A 25,320-nucleotide genomic window follows, 5' to 3' on the forward strand; every position below is an offset into this window, starting at 1 on the left:
TGTATTTGTGTAACAGGGAGAGAAGTACTACAATCAAACAGCTGCCATCTAAAATTATAACCAGTATTAGGAAAAGAATAGAGTTGTTTTTTTTTTTTTGAAAGGATTACATAGAAGCAGACATAATATAGGGAACAGAAGAAAATGTAAAAAAAAAGTTAATATTCTCAGAGAAATAAGATAAAATTGATTACATGAACTAAGAACAGGATGGTATCTTTATTTTTTTTAATTTATTTAAAAAAAAATTTTTTTTTTCCCAACATTTATTTATTTTTGGGACAGAGAGAGACAGAGCATGAACGGGGGAGGGGCAGAGAGAGAGGGAGACACAGAATCGGAAACAGGCTCCAGGCTCTGAGCCATCAGCCCAGAGCCTGACGCGGGGCTTGAACTCACGGACCGCGAGATCGTGACCTGAGCTGAAGTCGGACGCTTAACCGACTGCGCCACCCAGGCGCCCAGGATGGTATCTTTAAAGGAGCAACCAGAGAATAAGAAAGAGCTCAAGAAATTTAAAAATATGATAACCCAAATAAAAGTTTCAATACATAGGATGGAAGACAGAGTAAAGTAACTCTTTCAGAGGTAAAACTAAAGAGAGCAAGAGGGATGGAATGTGGGAGAGAAAAAAATAAGAAAATTAGGTTATTTCAGGAAGTTAAATATCCATCTTATAGAAGAGCTGAGAAAATTGAGGGCAGGAAATTGTCAAAGAAATACTAGCACAGGAAAATTTCCTAGAAGTAAAGGATGCGAGTTCCAGTACAATGAATAGAAAATGACCCACACCGGGACACATCATCATTCAGTGTCTTCAGTTTTGAAGAGAGAGAAAAACAACCCCAAACAGTTCACATATAGAGAATTAAGAATCAGAATGGCCACGGACTTAGATGAAAGAAGTTAATGGAGCATTACCTTAAAAATTCTGAAGTCATGCGATTTCCTTCTTCGTACTCTTTAGTCAGCTAGACTATTGTTCCAATGTGGAGATAAGGTAGTAGGAATGTACTTTCATTCAAAACGTTTTTTTAGTTAAGGACAGGGAAAACTAGATTTTTTTTTTTCCTTTCTACTTCCAGAACATAAGTGAGAGGAGCACCTAAATATTTTGTAAAAAGCAGGTTCCCAAACAGCATTTGTTCAACACACCAATGTCTGCCACTCCTCCAAAACAACTGTGTATATTCCATGTATAATTTTAATGTTTTTATATGTGTGTAGGAAAGGTCTAGAATGGGGCAGGGTGAAATTTCTTATTTACTCTGCGTATTGTCTGATTTTTTTAAAAAAAAGTATACATTAATTGTAATCAATAGGATATAACTTAAAAGGAGGGAAGAAAAGAGACATGACTTAGTCCTTCATTTATTTTTTAAAATATAGGAAGTGTATGCTATGTCTGTCTCCTCTACTAGGTGCTGTAGGAGATACAGTTGAAGTAGCAAACACAGCCTCAGCCTTTGAAGGATTTTGGGTCTGGCTGGTAAGGGGAAACACGCATGGAAGGGAATCGCTCCCAGCCGTGTTGAAAGTCTGCCTCTGTGTGATCTCAATGTACAGCCTACTCCCAGGGCCAAGCAGATGGCTTTCCAGGGTCTGTAAAGAGATGGCAGCCTAGTAACTTCAGAGTACTTTAAAAAAACCAGCATTCGTGAGAACACCAAACACAGGATCCTGATCTTGGAATGTCTAGTTTAATAAATTTCATTTGCATTTCTATAGAAACCATCATGCTTCCTGCTGCCAACCCCAGGAGCCAGAGGTTAGGGTTTTTAATAATAATAACAATAATGAGTTATACTTATTCCAGATTAATTTTCTGGCTCTCCAAAAAACAAATGGCTAAGATGTCCAAAATGTTCCTTTCGCAACTCTGCCAAGTGCTGGCTTCTCCTCTCTGTCTGGAGATCCAGCCAATCTGTTGAAAATTATCCCATTTTTTTGAGTACTTCCAGGCAGCTGCTCAGAGAGAAGACTAAATCCTGCAGTCTGGGATGGACAGCCACAAATGGAGACTCTTTTCCATACTTCTGCAGCAGAAGAAAATCACACTTTGTGTTCTGAGTCTTATTTCATTCTTTCTCTGTATGAATTTGGGAGAATGTACATCGGACATGGTAACATACTTAGTTGTGGACAACATTGTGTATTAATTGGGAGTGTAACATTTGCCTGGTGACTACTTGTTTTTTCTAAATGTTTTTGTTTTTGTTTTCCTTGTAAATAAGCCTTGACCTAAGCACTCACAAACTTACAAACAACACGGGTTCACTGGGGAAAAAGAAGCATTGAGCCTACATAAGTCCATATCCTCTTATATCCTCTTTTCTGGTTTGATTTGCATGAGAGTTAGAGGTTTTTTTTGGTTTTTATTTTTGTTTTTGATTTGGGGGTTGCGTGGAGGGTGGTTAGAGGTATTGTTATAATGTGTTAGTAAGATTCTCTTAATTTGAATACAGGAGAGACTTGAGACTTATTAGACCAAATGGAAGATCTGTCGTCCCGTGATCTCTGAAAATGCTTTGTAGGAGCAGATGGATAGATTTTGAAAGATTAGTTTAGCTGGCAGTTTGCCTGTTCATCTACTCCCTTTAAAGTCGGTGGGTGGGCCTGGCTCAGTGCATGGGAGTGGAAGCTCAAGTTGGGAACCTTAATCTAACTTGACCAGGCTGATTGACAGCAATGGAGAGATGGCTGTCTGACCCAATGGCGGGACATGCACTCCTTTGAAAACTGGCTTGTCTGGGCCACAGGGTCCTCTGCTTGTTATGCAGATGCCTCGCACAGGGATGGTTGGGTTCCCTGTGTAATAGAAACCCTGAAAAGTCTGGTGGCTAGATTGCAGAACAAGAGAATTGGGTTCTAGGCCTGCACTTTCCTCCCAACCTGTATTTTGATCTTGGGAGACTCCCTTAATTCCTTTGGACATCAGTTTCCTCATCTGTGAGATTAAATGATCAGAATAACAGACTTCTCTGAGAGTCCTTCTAGTTCTAATATGTTCCTTGAAGGCTGGAACTCTGTTGGCACCTTCCCTTCATTTTAATAATACAAACTGGCCAATTAATACTAGCCTTAGTGAAAATGTCTATAAAGTTTAGAGTAGGATCTTGAAAAAGTTAAAAGAACAAAAGTATTACAGGGATAGAAACCAGAAAACTTACTTTGAAATATTGGACCTTATGCTAAATTAGTATATTGTTAATGAGTAAAAGAAATTTCTAGGTGATTTCTTGCTCGCGTTTTGGATGAGGCAGTTTCAGCACTGTTTGAACTGTTTGCATGTTGAGTGCATATGCTTAACTAGGGGATTAATGCTTATACGATGCTCTTTAGAATTTTCAAATAAGGGGGCGCCTGGGTGGCTCAGTCGGTTAAGCGTTTGACTTCAGCTCAGGTCATGATCTCACGATCCGTGGGTTCGAGCCCCACATCGGGCTCTGTGCTGACAGCTCAGAGCCTGGAGCCTGTTTCAGATTCTGTGTCTCCCTCTCTCTCTGCCCCTCCCCCACTCACACTCTGTCTCTCTCTGTCTCAAAAATAAATAAAAATTTTTAAAAAATTTAGAATTATCAAATAAGAATGTCTGTAATCCTGCACGGTTTATAGAGTCAGCCTGATGGGGATAGGACTCCTGTGGTTGAAAAGAAGATAGCCCATTGTTAATTGGGGGCACGATTTGTGGAGGGAGCCCTGAGAAAACATTCAGAAGGCAGCAGGTATTTCCTGAGTGCCTCCTAGGTGCTGGCACCACTCTAGGTGTTGGGGTTGGAGAAGAAACAAGACAACTTTCGGTTTCAAGGAGCGAACTTCCTAGTGAGAGGAGACAGAGTTGAAACATGTTTGATAAAGCAACGGTATTGTAGGGAATAGTGAGTGGTGGTGCACGGAGTGTGCTTCTTTAGCTAAAGAGGTTGGAACAATGGGGATAATAGGAAGGAAGGGGGTGAGGAATGTGGACTTCGTCTTCTAAAGCCTTCAGACTGTAAAGTGTGCCTCTCAAGTCCACAGAGGTGTATCAGGGCCTGTGCTTGCTAAGGATAAGGGAGGCCAAGGTGATCATCACTCACCTCAAGCCTGCTTCAACCAGAACAGTTCTGGATTCGTTTTGTTTTGTTTTGTTTCAAATATAGGAATTATATTTGAAAAAAGTTGTCCTTTGCTTTGAGATTTGGAAAACCACTGCCTTGGAATAAATCATTTATGTTCATTCTTGCCCCTTAGTACTTTAGCTTTTATATTTTGGCGGTTGTGATAGATAGGCAGAATAATCCCCCCACCCATGAGTCCCAATCCCTGGAACCTGTAAGTGTTACTTGGTAAAGACAAGAGGTCTGTGTCAATGTGATTAAATTAAGGATCTTGCAGTGGGGTGATTATCTTGGATTGTTCGGGTGGACTCTAGTGCAATCATGGATGAGAGGAAGGCAGGCGCAGGTCTGAGAGACAGTGTGAGACAGGTCTGAGAATGCAGTGTGGCCACAGAGTTGGAGATTGGAGCCACGCAGCTACTGGCTAAGGGAGGCCAGCAGCTGCCAGAAGCTAGAAGAGGTACGAATCAGGGTCTCCTCTAGAGCCTCTGGAGGTGGCCTGCTGGCACTTTGACTTTGGGCCATGTTATTGATGCAGTTTTCTGGCTGCCAGAGCTGTGAGAGAATAACTGTAGTAATCAGGTTAGATTGTATGTTCCTTGATGTCAGCATCCCTTTTATTTAGTATTACCTTTTCCACAGAGTCTAACTCGGTCCTGTGTTTTAGTAACCTGTTGCTGCATAACAAACACCCCGAAATATAGTGGACTCAAGTACAGCTCATCATTTCTCACGGTTCAGTGGTTTTGGCTGGGTTCGGCTGGTTGAGCTTCACCATGTGGTGTCACGTTGGATCACTCAGGTGACTGCATTCTCTGAGACCTCAGCTGGGACTGGAGGAACCCAGATGGTTTCCCATTCACACGTCTGGAACCTCAGCTGGGGGGTAAATGACCGGGCAGGGGGAGGTGTGGGTAGCACAGAAGTCAAGTCTTCAAGACGGTGACTGCAGAAGCTGGTGTACCTCTTGAAGCTTGAGGCGGAACTGGTACAGCATCACCTCCGCTGCCCTCTGTTGAGTTGATCTAGTCTAGAGTCACAGGGAGAGGAAATAGGCCCTACCTCTTGAAGGGAGGGAGGCATGTACATGTAGTGCAGGTAGTAGGAATTATTGCTGGCCATCTTTGTGAACAGTCTACCACAAACTGTTTAGAAAGTGACTATCAAATTAGTTGTTGAAGGTGGACCGATTCTGAGATTTTATAGATGATGGGATTTAAAAAAGAGCATTTCCCAAGAAAAAAATTTCTAGTGTAAAAAAAAAAAATCCATGTAAGCTGCCCAGATGGGACCTTGCACACACAAGGAATTCAGGAGATGCGTGTTTACTGATCATCTGGCTGTGTGATGGGTAGCAATGTATTTTTAGGTCCACCACTGGGCCAGGGATTCCTACAAGGAGAACGGCAGGGCTCTTCCACTTCCCTCCATGTGTATAGTATAGTGATGGCTGACTTTGGGCTTAAGGAGATTCTCCACCTGAAAAGCAGCTCCCGAAGGGAAGGATTAGGGAAACATTCAAGAAGTCCAAGCATTTCATGGCTATCTACGGAGGATAGGAAGAGACATGAGATTGGCAGGAGACCTGGTCAGAGTCTGTGCACTCAGAGCAGAGGCCCTGAAGAAGATGCCTTTCCTTTAATTTCCGTCATGGTTTGCCTGAAATTTAGTAACAGGACTTCCTGGTGGAACCATTGCAAGGATCACAAGTGCTTGCTGGGTGTGAGATTCTGACCTTGGGGCCTCTGACATCTGTTCGGTCCAATCACTCATTCTGTTTAAATGACCACTACTCGAAGGAGAAATGGTGGTGTCAGGCCCGCTCAGTGGCGGAGAGAGGATTCTAGGAACAGAGTCAGAAATGGATGGTCCTCCTGGTAGGGTTCCAAGCCCAGATTTCTTCTTTATTAGCTGTTTCTGTTTTATTAGTTTGCATTTGCCCATCCTTTGAAATGTGTGTGTGCTTTGTCTTCTTTGTAGGTTTGTTTCCATTTGGGGGTACTGTTTTTCTTAAGATGCGTTTGTTCTTTTTATCAGCAATCACCGTGGCAAGGAGACACAGGCCCTGAGCTGCTTTCTCTCTTCTAGAGTGGTTTTATAGGCCAGAATCTGGGGAGTAGCTAGGTTTTAATAGTTTATTGGGTTCCCATTTGAAAAACCGACTGAAAACCACCAAGCTTTTGCCTTCAGCGTTTGTTTTCATCTAATGAAACCAGGTTTATGGTGTTTACTCCATGGCCTGTGAATAAGTCCTGTTTTTTTAAAAACCAGGCACAAGCTATGCCTTTGCTGCTGTTTACTATGGAGTTCCTTATTCTGCATGTTTTTGCTTGCCTTTGCAAGCTTTCTCTCTTTATACCTTTGTACATTACTCTCTTGATCCCTGTTCCTGAGATGATTCAGAATGATAGGGGATCTGTATGTAGGAATTAAGGGATGGAGATAGCTCCGTTTTACTTGTAGCACATTTCACCAAATTCTTCTTTTCATTGCATCATCATTTTTATCAGGATGCTTTTGTTAAGCTCAGAAGCATGTGTTTCTGGCATTTCAACTTCCGTACGTGTGGCAGATCTTAGGACAGGGTCTCTAAGAGATAGAGAAGCTTGATTCAACTGAGATTTTCCGTGGCTGTTAGATGGCAGGGGGGATTCAAAGCCCGCCAAAACAGCGAAAGCTCAGAGGCTCTCAAAAACTAGACCCTTGGCATTACCAAAATTGGATGTGGAATGCGCAGGCCAAGGGAAGCTCCGAAGGTAGCTGGAGTCAGGACTGCCTTCCACATGTGGCTTAGCAGGATGGGGACGAGTTGTTCTGGGCCGGTGTCTGGGTCAGTGCCCAAGATGTATGTTCGAACGTAGGAAAAGCACAGAGAGTATACCACACTGAGGCTACTATATTCAGATGGGTTCATACTGACATGGAACAGTGTTGTTGAAACAGTGTTGAGTGTAAAAAGCAGATTATAGAAGAATGTATGAGGAGGAGAAAGGTGTAGGTGGACAGACAACAGAATAGACCAGCAGCTATATTTGAGTGGTGAGTTTGTGGTGGTTTTCAGATTTTTCCTTGCATTACCCTTTACTATCTAATTTTTCCCCAATGAACAAGTAGGGCTAGACTAATTTTTAAAAAGCTTTTAAAATAAAACAAAACAGTGCTGGGCAGGCATTTTCATTCATTCAGTAAACCTCTGTTGTCTGCCTGCTTTGTTCATAGCCTGGGCTGGGCTCTGGGAGAGCCTACCACTCAATGACTCGGAGGAGCAGTGCCCTGGGGCAGCTCACAACCACTCTGTGCTCTTGGCACCTTATTCGTGGTGCTGGGCAAGTGGATTCCCTCAAGGAGCTCCTGTGTTTCCCCAAGGGCCTCTCAGGGGTCGTGCCTGCATAGTTCTTACCTGACGAGATGGGGAATAACTCCCCTTTTGTAGAGTCTGACAGTCCCAAGGTTAAAGCTGCTTTCTTCTCACTCTCTATCCCAGCTTTTTTGTTTTCACCTTTGTCTGTCTGTTTTTGGTGTTTTGGTGGTCTCCTTTTGTCTTCCTAGAAGCTTGAATTTACAGAGATTCTGTTTTTCCTTTTTGGTCATTGCTTCTTTTGTTTCCATAAAGTTGCCAGGCTAGTTTCTGGCCACAGAGATGAACAGGTTTGAAATGCCTGTCACTGGAGAATTTACCCCCAGGCCTTGCTATATTTGTGGAGATGACCTATCAGCCTGTTTTCTTATATGGGTGAACTAGAATTGAACTGTTTGCAAATGAGTGAGACAAGCTTTATATATTTGTGTTTCAGAAATTTCAAGCCCTGGCAGGATACTCAGTTTATTAATTCAGATCATGATTTTGAATGTCCTTAGATACAGCTAGTGATCCACTTTAAGAAACTTTTAATTTGTTGCCACCTTAGTAATAATTCCTTTTCTCCTTGATTAGGATAAATTGTGTTGAAGTTGGTTGGGTAGTTAGGTGTCAGTTGGGTGGGTTTCAGTCCCAGAGAAAAGAAAAAATTCATAACGCGTAGGTTTGAGGGCATCTATATTAGAATGTTTTTCTTCTCTGGCTAATACGACTTACTCATTCATGGCCAGAATATTTACCAGTCATCCAGTGTTTACGTAGAATTGTGGTTTGTATGAAGAGCGATGCAAGGAGGTATGAATATGGTCTCTTACCTATAGATGTTTATGCTCTGGTTGAGGTGAAAAGATACATTCAGTGAATGTCCAGTGGGTCCATTGGGTCACCGTGTTCTACCCTCTCTCTAGTCCAGCCTATCTTCTTTTGACATATCTCTCTGCTGTTCAGAAACTTTCGATGGCTCTAAGACACAGGCAAAGCTGCTTAGTCTGGCATTAACATTTCTTTTTTTTTTTTTTTTTTTTTCAACGTTTATTTATTTTTGGGACAGAGAGAGACAGAGCATGAACGGGCGAGGGGCAGAGAGAGAGGGAGACACAGAATCGGAAACAGGCTCCAGGCTCTGAGCCATCAGCCCAGAGCCCGACGCGGGGCTCGAACTCACGGACCGTGAGATCGTGACCTGGTTGAAGTCGGACGCTTAACCGACTGCGCCACCCAGGCGCCCCGGCATTAACATTTCTAAAAACTTGTATGCCATCCTGTCTTTTCTACCTTCACATGTCATTGAATTCCTCGATTCGTCCAGCCAGTGTATCTACCCAGTGGGATCCTGTACTAACCCACCCTCTCCATACTGTTTTCTCTCTGTTTTAATCCATTCTTACCAATTTTTCAGGACTCATCTTGGTTTCCACGTTTCCCACAAACCATTCCCTAACCTCTCCGGCTCCCAGTGATATCTTTCCCAACTCCACTGTTACTGTAAGCTTCAGTTATTTGACCCTTAAACTGGCTTGCCCTACCTTGTTAGTTGTAGTCTATGCATGTGTCTTGTCTTCCTAACCAGATCTTAAGCCCCAAGAGCAGTGACTATCTCATATTGTTACTATCTTCCATAGGACCTAGCACAGTGCTTAACATGAAGTGTGTAGGTACTTAAAATATTTGCTACTATCCTGAGAAAAATATGATCATACTACAGGTTTGATGAAGTAGAAATGAGAGGTAAGACTCACATGTTCCTGGATTCACATATGGACTGAAATAGTCTCGTGATTTTGGCCTTTTAAAATAAAGCTATAGGTTACAGGCAGCACAAAACCTATGAGGTGCCCATGAACCGTAGGCATTTTGTGTAGTTGAGAATCAGTAGTGAGTGAAGTTTGAATAAGCCCCTTGGACAATTCTGATATCCTCCTACACCTTACCTCTTGAGGCTCTGTTTTATAATACATGAGAATTGTTAATATCGCATATCCTTCAGGCAGCACTCTGTACACATTTAGCCAACTCGTTAGTAGCCCTTGGCTGATGCAGACTTGAGATGATGCTAATCCGGTGAGTACTAACTCTTCTGCATTTGCAGTGAATTGGAGCCCTGGTCAGAAAGAGTTGACATTTTCTTAACAAGTTTCGAGAAGTCTGAGAATGCTAGAATAGAAAGCAACTCCTATGTGCTCAGAGTACCTGAGCAAGGTCAGAATTCTCCTTAGAAAATAATTTCAGTTTTTCTTAAACCCTGTCAGATGCATAATTGGTGCTTCAAAGTCCTACATCATCAAGCATGGCGCAATAATTTTAAACAGAATATTTTTTTAAAGATGTAGTCAAAACCCAGCAAGTTATTAAGAACAAAACTGTTACTTAAAACATTCACCAAATGTTTAACTTTGAATAACGTACCTTCTTCATATATTCTGCAACATAGACAAGTTGATAAATACCTGCTAAGGTAACTGAATGAGGTAATTTGCTGTTTGGAACAATTAGTTTTAATTCAATGAAAACAATGACTATAGTTGGAGAATAGTAGCTCCACGGCCCTTTTCTCTGGCAGTATTTGTGGTCAGCAGAGCCGGTTATTTACCAAAGCAATTTCTAGATCATGGTGATGCAATCATATGGTCTGCTTACATGAGAATACTTCTCTTTCTGACACAACCAAGCGATATCAGACCATTAAGGAGTGGCTTACTCCCCTGGAAATATTGATTCCTCAAGAAGACATATCCACCAGGCCTTGTGGTGTAGATGGAGAGATTCTGTATGGGCTAGTGTATGCAGGGATTTCAATATTTAATTCATATAAAGTTTTAAGTGACCACTAAAAATGGAAACTGAGGAGTTTCCTGACCAGTTTTGCTTAGAGGTACTATAGAATGTAACAGTGGCCTGTAGCGGAATGTTTTTGTGGTCTCCCTGTATAAAACACTGACCCTGCAAACCCCAGGTTTGCAATTTATTAACAAGGAAATTTACATGTCATTGTTTGTAAAAGTAACTTCACAACCAAAAAGCCTATCATTCAGGTTTGAAATCAATTACAGTCAACATACAATGGATTACTCTGCAGCCATTGAATGGAAAGAAATAGAACAGTGTGCCTGATATTGAATGATTTCTCAGGTAGAGTTTAAATGAAAAAAAAAAATCAAGGGGCGTGACTGTATGTATAATATGCGCATTTGCTGGGGGGAAAAGGGCTAAACTGAAAGTAAGTACTTGTATAAACAAATTTTTTAAAAGGAAAGCAGAGATGCTTTTGCATAGTTGTCTGTGAGGAGGGACACTGAGGGGTCTAGTGTGTCTGTGGGTTTTTTTTTTTTTTAACATTTGTGTTTGTTATTTTTTTCCACAAAAACATCTAATTAAAAAAAGTGAGCATATTTTTGCACAGATGTCCAATAAATGATCTATAATTTGGAAGGGAGTGAAGATTTTCTCTTCTTTATAAAAAAATTGGTTTTACTGAATGTGAAATAGGTACAAAAGAAAATTTATATAGTGTGTATAAGCTATAAAGAGTAAGTAACTATGCAACAAACGCTTTTAGGGGTATAAGTAATGGAGCATTTCTTTTGAAGCCCCTTATATATTCCTTCCTAATTCCATCTCCTTTCTTTTCCCTCTTGGAGAAGTGATTGATTACTTTTGCCAATTTTATTTTACTTACTTCTTTGCTTTTCATTTTTTTTATCACTTAAATTTATTTCTCTAAGCAATGTATTATTTAGTGCTTTCTTGTAAACTGCATAGAAGGATTATATTGCTTGTATTCTTCTTTAACTTGCTCTTTTCACTTAACATTATGTTCCTGAGATACATCTGTTGATACATCTGTAGTTCATTGAGATTTACTGCTCTACAGTAACCCATTGTGTGAGTGTACAGTTAATCACTCTGCTATTGATAGACATATGGCTGCTATGCATATGCTGTACGAGCCTTCTGGTGCCCATGTCCAAGAGTTTATTAGGCCATTTACCTAGAAATAGCATTTGTGAATCACTGGCTAAACACATCCGTGGCTTCCAAGAAAATGCCAGATTATTCTTAAAATTGTTGTAGTAATTTTTGTTTCCATCGACATTGTCTAAGAGTTCCAATACTTGATACTGGATTTTTCAATTTTTGCCAATTGCTCAGTATGATTGAGCATCTTATGTTTATTGGCCACTAATGTTTATTTTCTCTGAATTATGTTTTAACAGGTTTCACCATTTTTACATTGAGTTGTTTGTCTTTTAACTTACTGGTTTCACTGGAGTTCTTCACATAGTCTAATACTAACTATATAACTCTCGGTTACATGCATTACACATTTTCTCTCCACTTGTGGCTTGGCAAATAAAATGTTTACTTCCATCATTTTAAAACCTTTTTATTATGGGAATTTTTAAAATATTTAAAAAGAAAAGAATAGTTTAACTAACCCCTGCACATCCAGCACTTAACTTCAACGCTTATCAACGTTGTGCCAATCTTTTTTTTTTTTTTTAATTTTTTTTTTTTTAACGTTTTATTTATTTTTGAGACAGGGGGAGACAGAGCATGAACGAGGGAGGGTCAGAGAGAGGGAGACACAGAATCTGAAACAGGCTCCAGGCTCTGAGCTGTCAGCACAGAGCCCAACGCAGGGCTCGAACTCACAGACCACGAGATCATGACCTGAGCCGAAGTCGGCCGCTCAACCGACTGAGCCACCCAGGCGCCCCCAACATTGTGCCAATCTTAATTTGTCCATTTCTTGTCCTGAGAAGGAGGTCACAGACATTCTGTCATTTTTTTTCCTGTAAATACTTCAGGATGCATGACTGATTTGATAAGAGTTTAAAAAGAAATACCACCATACTATTATCACATCTGACAAAGTTAATAATTCCTTGATCTTCAACTTTTGCTAATTGTCTTAGACATGTCTTTTTATGGGGTGCCTGCGTGGCTCAGTTGGTTAAGCAGCCGACTTCAGCTCAGGTCATGATCTCACAGTCCATGAGTTCGAGCCATGCATCAGGCTCTGTGCTGCCAGCTCTAAGCCTAGAGTCTGCTTCAGATTCTGTCTCCCTCTCTCTCTACCCTTACCCCAACTCACGTTCTGTCTCTCTCTCTCAAAAGTAAATAAACATTAAAAAAAATTAAAAGAAAAAAAAGAGAAATGTTTTTTTATAATTGGTTTGCTAGAATCAGGATCCAAACAAAGGCCGCAAGTTGTGTTTAGTCTTTTTTTGGCCTCAAAAGTCAGCTAAGTCTCTTAGTCTCTTTTATTCCGTAATGTTTGATACTACTTCTCTGTCAAAAGTGCTTTGTACATGTGTTATTTTGTGTTTTTATTTGTGCTTTTTTTTCTTTTTTTGGTGTAAAAATTTTAAAAACTATTAACTGATGCAGTTGAATATAGAAATTTTTCCTACTAGTTGATGCTTTTGGGTCTTGTTTAATAAATTCTATTCTCTACAGTTTTCTTAATGGGTTTGGCAGTTTTGCCTTTTAAGTTTTGAATTCGCAAGGATTTAATTCTGTATGTAGTGGGAGGTTGGGATCCAGTTTTAATCTTGTCTGTGTGGATACTTGGTTGTCAGAGCCCTGGTGATCTTTACAGTACCACCATCTGTGGCACCAGCCCTTTCAGAAGTCAAGTTCTCGTGCATATGCGTGTCTGCTCCTGTGCTCTCGATTCTGATTTTGGGCCTACTTGTCACCACAGTGTCCTGATTACTAAAGTTTTATAATATTTCTCACTACTTGGTTAGGTGAGTCCTCCCTCCTTGCTCTTCAAGATTATCTTTGCAACCACTGGCCCTTGATGCATCTATATACATTTTAAAACCTGCTTGTCCAGTTACACACATACACATGCACAATTATTATTTTTATTGGAATTACATTGGATTTGGTGAGAATTTCCTCCTTATAATATTGAATCTTTTTTTAAAAAAAATATTGAATCTTCTTGTTCATGAACTTGGTGCATCTCTCCTATTTAAGGCCTGTATCTTTTCTTACGGCATCTCCCTATTAAAATTATGATACACCAATGTAGAAGAAAAAGAATTTTGCACCTGAAACTAGTGTAACATTGTATGTCAACTATAAAAAAAAATAAATCTGAAAAAGAGAAAAAGAGAATCTGCCTGTACCTCACACCATACACAAAAATTAATTTAAGATGGATCATGGACCTCAAGATAAAAGCTAAAAGTATAAAACGTTTAGAGAAAAACGGAATATCTTTGTGATATTGGGATAGGCAAAGATTCCTTAAGCCATAGAAAGCATGAATCATAAAAGAAAAAAATTGATTCAGTTATTGCTCTGAAAACTTCTACTCATCAAAAGACATTATTAAAATAAATTGGCAAGCCACAAACTAAGAAAAAGTACATGTAATGCACTTGTATGGCAAAAGAAACAAGCATCCTAATATAAAAATAGACAAAAATCTTGGATACTTGACAAAAGACCATGTCAATAGCCAAAGCACATAAAGAGTGTTCAGTATCATCATTAGTCATCAAGGAAATGTAAGTCAAAGTCTCAGGGATATTCCACTATATACCGGCTAGGATGGCTAATGTGAAAAAAAAGAAAGACAACAGCAAAAGTTGGAAAGGATGTAGAGCCATTAGAACTCTTGTTTATTGTTGATGGGAATATAAAATGCTATAATTATTTTGGAAAACTGTCAGTTTGGAAAACTGTCCTAGAATGTTAGATATGCTGAAATTTTATTTTCAGATATTTATTCAAGGGAAATGAAAACAGATGTTGACAAAAGCCTTGTATAAGAATGTTCCTAGCAGCTTTATTCATAATAGCCTACAAATGGAAATAGCCCATTTCTGTTGAGAGGAGAATAGGTAAACAAACCTGTATATTCATACAACGGAATACTACTCAACAAAAAAAGAATCATACAATTGTTGCATCAAATACCATGGATAAACTTTATGCTGACTGAAAAAGGCCTCAGACGCAAAAAACTTAGGTTATGTATTACTACATTTATACGAAATTCTAGAATAGACAAAACCAAGTTGTAATAGAAATCAAATTATTGGTTGTTTTGGGTATTGAGAGTTGACTGGGAGAGGGCACAAGCTAACTTTCTGAGATGATGGAAATTTTATGAGTCTTCATAGAAGTGTGGGTTACATGAGTATAAGCATTTGTGAAACCCGATTGAATGATCTTGTCAGAATTCAAGAGTATAAAGATGGAAAGGTAATCCTCACAGGAGTCAGCTGGGATTGGGTATCCAGAACCATACACACCAAGTCTGTGCTTCTGATACCCATACTCCGGACCAGTGGTTTTCAACTGGGGACCATTTTGCCCCTCAGGATACATTTCACATTGTCCAGAGACATTTCTGATTGTCATAACTGGGCGGGGGTGAGGCGGTATTGTATTACTGGTATTTGGTGGGTAGAAGCCATGGAGGCTGCTAAACATGCTACCGTCACATGACAGTACCCCACAACAAAAAATTGTCTGGTCCAAAATGTCACTGGTGCCAGCTTGGAGAAACCTGTTCTAGATCTGTCCTTATTATGGAAGCCAAGTCAACCTCAGCCAACCAGGTGTTGACTCTATTCATAGTCCACATCAGTTGTGGAAACAGCATTTGCACAAATTACCTATTTCTTCCCCAACAGAATTTAATATCAAATATTTGTGAATATACATAATCTTAAATTTTGAGAGAAAAGTCCATGTGTTAAGAACACTTCCAAAATCAAAATTAAATGTTTTGTTTGATTGTTAAATTCTTAAGGTAAGGTTTTGTTCTTAACTTTTGTTTCATTAAATATTCACATGCATGATCTTGGTTATCTTTCTTTAAATAGAATAAAAAAACTTTATCATTAAATCAGAGGAAATAAATGATAGTAATTTCTTTTTTCTTCCCTCTACAGAATGACAGGAAGCGAATTTTTTTCTCGTTTCCCAGAACTCTATCCTTTTCTTCTCCAGCAGTTGGAAGCTGTAGCTAATACTGTGGACAGGTAAGAGAATAGGGTGGGACACAGTAAGATCAAGGAAGTGAATTACTTCACTCATCGAGATTTTTTCCCTCCAGGCAACAGTTTTTAATCCCCTCCTTCCTTGTAACATAGATGGATTTTTTAAAACTACTTCTTTATTACATCATGTTGCCAGATTCTCTACAGTACTCCTGTACCTGAAAAGTTGTATAAAATCCTGTTTTTATACTATATTTTATATTTTTAAAATCCTGTTTTATATTGTCTTATCAAATATAATACTGTTTTTTCAGGAACCAGCTTCTTAGAAGCACATGGTGATTTCTTCTAGAAATAATTTTCTTCCCATGATATTTAAAAATCTATGTGTTTACAAATGGCCAATAAACACATGGAAAGATGCTCAGCATCACTGGTTATCTAGGAAATGCAAACCAAAACCTCAGTGAGATGCCCCTTCACACCGGGCAGGATGGTACTATCAAAAAGGGGGGTGGGGTGCCTGGGTGGCACAGTTAGTTAAGTGTCCGACTTTGGCTTGGGTCATGATCTCACGGTTGGTGGGTTCAAGCCCCACATCGGGCTCTGTGCTGACAGCTCAGAGCCTGGAGCCTGCTTCAGATTCTGTCTCCCTCTCTCTCTGCCCCTCCCCTGCTCGTGCTCTCTCTTTCTCTCTCTCTTTCTCTCTCTCTCAAAATAAATAAATAAACTTAAAAATTTTAAAAAAAGTTAAAAAAAATAAAAATCTGTGTGTTTACGTACTGAGTTTGCTGTCACAAACACCTGCCATTTTTTTCTTACTGGCCTGCTACAGTTGACCATTGTGACCTTAAGCAAATAGCTGACTAATCTGGTCACCTGTGATCAGAAATGGTACCAGCCCACCTGAGCAAAGGTGGCCAGTGACCCTGGAAACATAAAATAAAGCCATTCAGAGGGCTTCCAGTCCGATCAGGGCAGATAGCAAAGTTTACCATTGTGCTTTCAATCACATTCTGTACTGATGGTGGAATTGTTAGAATGGACATCTTAGAACATGGGCTTTTTTATTCTTCTAGCAGTGTTTGCACTTGATATGAATTCATACTAATTATCCGTAATGGGAAAGCAAAGTAACATCAATGAATTTTACTTCTGTTTATGATACATTTCCTCACATGAGTAATTTGTACAGACAGGCTTTTCTGGCCCCAGTAAGTGACTGTTCAAGCTTTCATAAGTACATTTGGCTGTTGAACGTTTCACATTGCATATTCTGGAACAGCCACCTCTCTACTGTATGAACAGCTCAAATCAAAACACAGACACAAATTAACAGTTAGCTTTGAGAAGAGTCGTGTGCAAAAGCCCAAACCATGGCTTTGCCGGTAGCTCTTCCTTATTTGCACATTAGGAAAACATGAGGTAAACGGAGGGAAAAGAAGGAAAGCTATCTTCTGATCATAGAGAGTCTCACTTGATATTCAGAATTATTTAATGAGAAAAATGTTTGAAGAAAGTACTGCACCTCTTAAATTTTAAATATTTTATGTACAATAATTTCTTTCAGTGATGCAGGAGAACTAAACCGTCATCCAAGCATGTTTCTCTTACTGCTGGTGTTGGGGAGACTCTACCCTTCCCCGATGGACGGCACCTATTCCACTCTCAGCATGGCACCTTTCATTCCCTTCATTATGAGGTAGCATGTGTTTCCTGGAAATAATGGGGTGGGTATGGGGGCCTTATGGGGTATTATAACTTGTTCTTATTTCAGAAACTATAGTTTTTTTTTTTTTTTTTTTACTTTGTGGGGGGGGGGGGTCTTGTCAAAGCAGGGGCCTGAGGGTTATTGCCATTGCCCCCAGGTGGTCTCCAACGTTTCAGAGGAAGGTGCCTCTGTCTTGGGTGCGGAAGTCCACATCCATTGTTTAAGTAATGTTTCCTTGGCACTCTGCTTGCTAACGGATGTGATCGGAGATACCTGCTTTTGAAAACCATAGCCTGGGTATCTGCAGTAAGCCCTGTGTTGAGCCTGGCCAGCACGGGGCAGGCTCGGTCCCGGTGTTATATCCCCTGTTCAGGTGTTGAAGAGAACATTTATCTCTTCACTCCAGAGGAGTTTGCTAGTGGGTGCGAGGGGTAGCATCTAGAGGGCAGTGCTGCGTGGTACAAATTCATTTCCTTCTCAACTTCTCTTTCAAGCTTGGGGCACCTGAGAAAGAGCCATGCATATGGATTATACATAGAATCAGATGACAGCAGGCTTTCCTACTTCTAGAGCCTATTACCCTTTTCTCTGTTAGAGTTTTTGAGGCATTGCCAACTTCTTATCACCTTTTTCATTTTCAATCAAAGGCATCAAGAAATAGGCTTCCAAAAAAATATTGAAATTTTCTTATGAAACATTTCAGAAGCACAGTCATATTACTTAGCTTTTACCTTTCTGTTTGCCTCTTGATAAAATAACACTTTCATTTTTATTTATCTACCAAAATGGACATAGACTTAGAGCTGAATGGTAAGATACACCAAACTCAGGAGAATGTGTTTGTTATTTATGTGGCATCCTGGGTTCCACTTCCTGGTTTCACAGAGCTGACTGATGCATTCGAATGTGAGAAACCATTAAACACGAGATGCTGGCATACGATTGCTGTAGCCATTTGTTTGCGCCAAGCTCTGGCTGTGGCTGTGTTGTTATCTCTGATCACAGAGATGACTCACTCAGATTGGTTTTTGTTTCCTGATACACAAAGTTACCAGTCTCTTGGATCCAGCATTTTGGTGATTCATTTTAGGAATTTGGGTCGTAAATTTTTTACTTTCAGGAGCATTTAAAAATTGTACTTTCACACGTAACTGGAAAGAACTGAAAAATGTTTCAGCAGATTGATGGGGCGGGGGAGAAGGGCACATGGTCAGAATCACAGCATCCATTAGAAACAAAGACGTGCCTTAGAACTTTGTCATCCTGTGTTGAGGACGTTCAATTTATGGAAGCTCATCACTAACCAGTGTTATGTGTTGCATCCTAGAAACCAGAAATTACTACTTTGAAAGTATCCTTCCTGCTATTTGTTAGTATAATCAGTATATTTCAGTATATTTATTAGTATAATCAGAATGCTCATCTTATTATATTCCAAGCACTTATTATATAACAAAGATCACATTAATATAGATTATTTAAATATTGCCATAAAGCCAGTGTCCTCAATGTATTGTTTTTAATTTATTTTTATTTCTGTTAAGTTTATTTTGAGCAAGAGGGTGTGGAGGGCAGAGGAAGAGAGAGAATCCTAAGCAGGCTCCATGCTCTCAGCAGAGAACCCGACATAGGGCTCGAACTCACTAACGGATAGATCATGACCTGAGCTGAAATTAAGAGTCAGACGCTTGACTGACTGAACCACCCAGGAGCCCTAATGTATCGTTTTTTTAAACTCAAAAGGCACAAAGTATCCATTTTACTGCCCTTCCAGGGAAAATGCTTTGGTCAGTGGTTGCTTTCTACCCAAATAAAGATTCATCGAATGCCAGCAAATAGCATGAGTGCCACAATTGATTCCTTAGAGAATCAATAGGCTCTGATTTATTGAATGAATGTCCATTTGTGGTATAGAGCAGTTTTCTCAAACTTTAAGAGGTAACCTATCACTTAGGAATCTCATAAATTCTGGTTCACTAGGTCTGGAGTGGGGCCCGAGGGTCTACCTTTCAAACAGACTCCCAGGTAATGCTGATGCTGTTAGTCTATAGATCACGCTTTGAGTACCAAGATTAAATTTGGGATATTAAACATTAAACATTATCAGAACCCCTCCCCTACCCCTGCACACACAATTTTAATAAACTAGACAGTAGTCGGCTCATACTTGGTACTTGATTAGGCTGTTCAGAAGGTTTATGAGAAGTAGATTTTGACCCAGGAATGCAGAAAACAAGCAAAAGAGTATTCTGAGCAGAGAGTTTAGCAGGAAGTACACCAACGTCTGTTGAACCTTGACTATTTGCCAGACACCGAACTGGGCGTTTTGCTTACAATGACTCTGAGAGGAGGTGTTATCACCCCCACTTTCCTGTTGAGGAAATTGAGGTTCAGAGAGCAAGTCAGGTACAGAGCTAGATATGAACCCAAGAACATAGGGTTGTCAAGAGTGTCGGGTGTACTCTTTCTATTACACCAAAATAACCAGCTCCCTTTTGTGTAGCCAAGAGTAGTGGCTACACTGAGTAAGTGATTGGGCAATTAGGAGGGAGGAGGAGCAGTTAGGAGGGAGGAGGAGGGAGGAAGATCCGGAGTTGGTGGATCTGAGTGTAGGCTGTTTTTAGAATGTAGAAGTCATGTCCCCACTAGCACTGGTGAGGATGGCTTGATCAGATGCAGCCTTTCTCTCAGGCTCACATCTGCAAGATCATTGCCGGAGGTAGCAGGGTTGGTCTGTGACCAGGTATGGAGAAGCTGGCTTAACTTTCTTGACCATCTTTTATGATAAAGTGGAAGGATCCTAGACTTGGAGTTCAGTCAAAACTCCAGTTTGGGGTTTCATCAACCTAGTACAGGGGCAACCCCATGCTACCCTAAAATGTTCACAATCACTCTGGGCAGATGAGCCAAAAACAGATTTTTAGCAAATAGTGAACTTAGGCGTGCCTGGGTGGCTCAGCTGGTTAAGTGTCCAACTTCAGCTCGGGTCATGATCTCACGGTTCGTGAGTTTGGACCCCCATTGGGCTCTGTGCTGACAACTCAGAGCCTGGAGCCTACTTTGGATTCTGTGTCTCCCTCTCTCTCTGCCCCTCTACTGCTCATGCTCTGTCTCTCAAAAATGAATAAACGCTAAAAAAATTTTTTTAATAAATAAAAAATACTGAATTTGATAAAAGTATACACATTTGATTTAAATTACTTCTGAGAAAATTATTCATGAAGGAAGTGAAAGATTGCCTATTATTTTAGGCAATATTTGCAGTTCTAGTGATGGTAAAGAGTGGCTTATTTTGACTTGGGATAATAGCTGAAAAGATGGATGTATGTATGAGTGGATAGGCAGTGCTTTATCTTTGTAACATTGCCGGTGTTAATTTACGTACTTGGAAGAGTCTAATCAGGCTCTTGGATAGTCTGCGTTTAGTGAAATAGAAATTCTTCAGCTAGTAGGAGTACCACAAAGGTTGCTCTGACCATGCTAAAGTGAGTTGCACAATAAGAAGATTAAAAGCCCCAGTGACAGCTTATTTCCCTTTGACTTATGTATACATACCTGCCATTTCCTTCCTCTCTGTAAGATGTCTGTGGGTATTGTTTGTATTTTTGTCCCTTTTCCCACATTTGGGAGTATAAGCTTGTATCTGCTGATCTGCTTTGTTGACTTAAACCTTAGAAGTTCTGATTTGGGTTTTCCAAAGTGATGCCTGTTGCAGTTATGCTTGTTGCATCATCTTGGAAGAGAAATGATAATGCTAATCACAATGTTTTGTTTACAAGTTTGTTTGTTTTTTAACCCAGGGTATTGTATGTGTCTGCTGCTGTGCTGGGTGCAGATTCACAGCCCTCTACCTTGCAAATATGATGCCTTACATTTAAGACCATTCACCCTTTAGTTCAAATACCACAGAGCAGAGTGACTCATACTTTAAAGGGGACCCTGACTGGCTCCCCGAATATGTCCTGCTTGTCTAGGGCTTTCTACAGAGCAGAATATCTCTGTATGTGTACCTTTGAATTCCCTTTCACAAAGGAGTTTCAAGTTTGAATTGAAAAGCTATAGGAAACTGAGTATGCCCCAAACCTAGACCACAGTGTGGAGTCCTGAACAGAGCAAAGGCCCTGGATTTTAGAGACCTGGTTCTGTCTGAGTTCTGCCACTGACTGACCAGCTGCAACACTTGGACAAGGATCTCTCCCCTCTCTGGACCCGTGTGTACCTGTGTGTGTGAGGGTGTCCACTGAGACAGAGAGCCCCTTCTATTGCTGACAACACATCTCAGCATTGGATTAATACCCATGAGAGATACCCCTCCACTGCCTTTTATTCATTCTTCTGGGTGCTTTCAAAAGGATCTGCAACACCCCCCCCCCCTCATTTGGGGCTCATTTTCATTGTGAAGGACTTTCAATATGTCTTTCCTCCAATCATTTCACCTTAGATAACTTTTCAGGGAAATATGCCGTTCTTTTCTCTGAAAAATATTGAGGTGCAAATAACAATACAATCTTAAATACATGGCAGTGGAAATCACCTATAGGGACCTGTGCTGACTTGTGTAGTTGAGATATTTAAAAACCCAGCCAACAGTAAAAAAATTGGAAAATACATGTTTTATACATTTAAAAAATATTTCATGAGACCTTTGGATTGTACCAGTCTTAAAAAGGGAAGAAGGGTGGTAGGAGGTACAAATACTAAGAGTTAGGCCTTTTAAGCCTGTGATATTGAGAAATAATATTGACCCTTGTTTTCTGGTCTTCGAAAGTTACATAATTCAAGGATTACCATGTTACTCCTTGCCCATGTTATGGAGTTGAAGAAACTTGTTTTCCTTGGTGTAGAGTTGGGGTTTTTGCAGTAGACAATAGATGGCCTCTACCTTCATTTGTGATTGTAATACTGGGAACTCCCTTTCAAGGCTGGAGGCCCATTTCTATCTGCTCTGTCTTCCCAGGATCCTTGTAGATACGTAGAGGGCTGATTTTGCCTTACAGAGAGATAAACAGGCAGAGGGCTGCTAAAACACTGCTGGAAAGGAAGACCTGCCCTCCTCCCTTTTTGTTCACTTCAAGCCTGGCTCATCTCTCTTTCTGAATGGCTATAGCATTTGTTCCTTAAACCTCTTATCCTAGTATTCATCATTATTGTATCATCACATAATTTGTATGCTCAGTGCTTATTCTCTCCAAGTAAATCTTAACCACTTTCCATGTAGAAGCCACTCTGGGTTTTTTGGTTTGTTTTTGTTCCTTGGTACCTTTCTCTGCCTTGCCCATGTTTGGGCACAGAGACTGAATTTTTAACCTAGAAATGAGAGTAATTGTAAATTGAGACATTTTGTATCTTAGCAGATCTGTGTATCTGTGAAATACTTAGGGACTCCTAGTCCTCCAGTATTGGAGCCACATTTCATATCTCACTGGTTAATGGTTTTGTAGAAAGGAAGGTCTGCTGGGTCTTGTGTTTTACCTGGCCTTTGAGGAGTCTGTAGGAGCTCTGACATTTACTTTTATTTTGCTTCACCTCTCTGACCCTCTGTTTCCTTATGTATCAGATTAAAGTATTAGATATTGTGTAGGTCCTCTCCTGCCTCATGGGCCTGTGACCTGAGGCCTTCCTGGCCTCTGAAGCCCTTTTCCCTGACTGCTGTCTGGCAAACTGCTCTGGAGACCCACCTGCTGCAGGGTTTAGCACTAAACAAGAGGAGACTGGATTGGTAAGAATGGAAGAAGGAGGGTGATGTTGTGTTTTTTTGTTTTTGGCTGTTTTGTTTTGTTTTTGCTGAAAGTCATAGAACTATCTATAAAAACGCCTTCCCGATTATTATGGCATGAATAAGAAGGCCCTTGTGTGCTTCAGGCTGTCAATCTATATAATGGGGATAATACTACTTACAAAATAGCAGATAAAAGTCCCTTTGGTTTGCTTTTTAAGAAAAATTCTATACAGAGGAAGGGGTTGATGGTGATAGGAAGAGGGCCGACTTTTTAAACTTCTACTTTGGCTTGTCCCAACCAGTAAACTGGAAGGAAGGCCCTGTAGCTAGATGCAGGGGAGCAGATTAAAAAAGAGTGCACTATCGTCCTGTTGATGGCAAATTCCTGGACCCAGGTAACTTATAGCCTCGGGTACTTATGAGCCTAGATCCATGTCAGTAATTTGGGTGAAATGTGGGATGGGAATATTCTGCTGGGAGCTTGCAGAAGGATTTTTAAAAGACAAGGGGAAAGGCATACTTTATCAGTGACCAAACAGTTGTATTGATATTGATTGTTTTAGACTGAGTCATTCAATGTATTACTTGCAAGAGCTTTACACTTTGTTTGCTGAGGTCAAGTAAGGATTCCCTAAGAATAAGTCATGTCTGAGTCAGCTCACTGTTTTGATGGGATTGCCAGTCCGATAGATGAAGGCAATGCTGCTTTATTCAACATTTGAATTACTTACTTAAACGAACACAGACTAGGTCACATGCTTATCAGGTTTGTATATAACATAAATATAAGTAGTGATAGAATCAAAGTTCAAAATAGTCTTTAAGCATGGGCGTAACGCAAACTCAGGCTAGTGGCCATTACTTCTATGTGGCTGGGGAAGAAGGGGATAAACTTGAGGAAGTGTATACTAGGAGCCTCAATTTTATTTGTGGTGTGTTCTTAAGGTAGGTTCTGGGCAAGTGGTTGATTGTCATAGTATTCTGTATACTTATTTTGTATTTGATATGTCTGACATTGTTCATAATTTAAAAACAAGATTCAAAAGAGTCTTGAAAGACTGGATCGATAGGCTGAGATGATCAAGATGACATTTAGTAGAGATAGGTATCATATTCTGATTTTCTAAAGAAAAGCCAATGTTGTGTACCTACAGGATGAGAGCTGTCTGGCTCCCTAGCAGTTTTTATGAAAACATCTTGGGGAGTAGGCTTTCCTGGTGAGCCCTGAGGAAGCAGTTGCTGCTTCCAGATAGTGGAAACTGTAGTCCCCCTGAATTCTTCTGGTCAGATTAAACCTACATCCTTGTGCCTATTGTGTTGTTGTGCTCTGGGCTTCCCATTTTAGGAGGGTCACTGATAAACTAATATTTATCCAGAGGAGGTGACCAAGATGAGGAGGAAGCTTAACATCTGGAAATAGTTAGACTGGAAAAGACTTAGAGGCAACATGGTAATGGTCTTTACACACTTGAGAGGCGGCCATATGGCAGAAGGCACATAATTTCTTTCTTGTGCTCCCAATGGGAAAGTAAGAGATAGATTTCAGATTTTAACATAAAGAAGAATTTTGTGAAAGTTAGCATTCTCCATCAAGAGAATGAACAGATTTCCATAATGCTGAGCTGCTGGTCATTGAAAGCATTCAAGAAAAACTGATCCCTTGTTGGGCTTTCTGTAGTACATCTGAGATGACCAGCAGGGCATCTTTTTGAGATGTTTTATTTCAGATCAGCTGAACAACTCAGGTTGTTGGGGTGCCATTCTTGTCATGGCCCACAAGGTCACAGTGGTCTACTCCTACAGGGTGCCCTCCAGCAGTTAATTCACTTAAATTTAGCTTCTAAGTAGCTTCTATAACTTTGTTCTGGATAGTTCTGAAAACATTTTTTTGGCCTATGGGATGTTATGTCTGAAAAGCATTCCTTATTAATTTAATTATCTTTTTTGTGGTTGCTATATTTTTCTCCATTCCAGATGTTGGCCTAAACCACATTTGTTTTCTGACAAGTACAAGGAACATCTGAGTCTTTGAGAAGAGTCAGAGATGCTTTTCTGAAAAGTGATTAAAATAGATAACTCTTTGTTGCCCAAACTTCCTGAAGGATCTTCTTTGAACAGAGATGCCTATAGAGAGAACACAAGCGTCCTCAAGCCTAGCCCATTACAAGAAGAGACAACTGAGAATAGGTCTTTGCTGGTGCTGTTAATGGAGAGCTTGTTCCCACCTGGCCAGCCTGGGGGTCCAGCAGAACTCCACCCCTCCCGTGGTTACTGCTAAATTCCACGAGCCTTAGAGATTGGGCTTAAAGGTCAGAAATGTCCCTATACCATCTTGATCTGCCAGCAATGGAGGCATGAAGGGAAGGGAACTGCCATCCTATCAGTGTGTGGAAACTCTGACCTCTGGTTTTACTAATGTGACCCTGATACCAGTTCCAGCTTTGGGCAAGATGTCAAGGTGCAGATGT

At 40.3% G+C, this 25,320-nt stretch overlaps 1 protein-coding gene across 6 annotated transcripts in view; it reads left to right on the forward strand.

Moving 5' to 3' along the window:
- The window catches only part of THADA (THADA armadillo repeat containing), a 327,427-nt gene that overhangs the window by 126,002 nt on the left and 176,105 nt on the right, over window positions 1-25,320 (forward strand). For all 6 annotated transcript variants that reach the window (XM_086701217.1, XM_086701218.1, XM_086701219.1 and 3 more), the window contains 2 exons: window positions 15,375-15,464; window positions 16,993-17,124. In XM_086701217.1, coding sequence (XP_086557343.1) covers window positions 15,375-15,464; window positions 16,993-17,124 — 222 coding nt within the window. The remainder of the gene's footprint in view (window positions 1-15,374; window positions 15,465-16,992; window positions 17,125-25,320) is intronic.

The sequence above is a fragment of the Puma concolor genome, chromosome A3 (assembly GCF_028749965.1).
Source record: "Puma concolor isolate L17-30 chromosome A3, mPumCon1.1.hap2, whole genome shotgun sequence".
Lineage (NCBI taxonomy): Eukaryota > Metazoa > Chordata > Mammalia > Carnivora > Felidae > Puma > Puma concolor.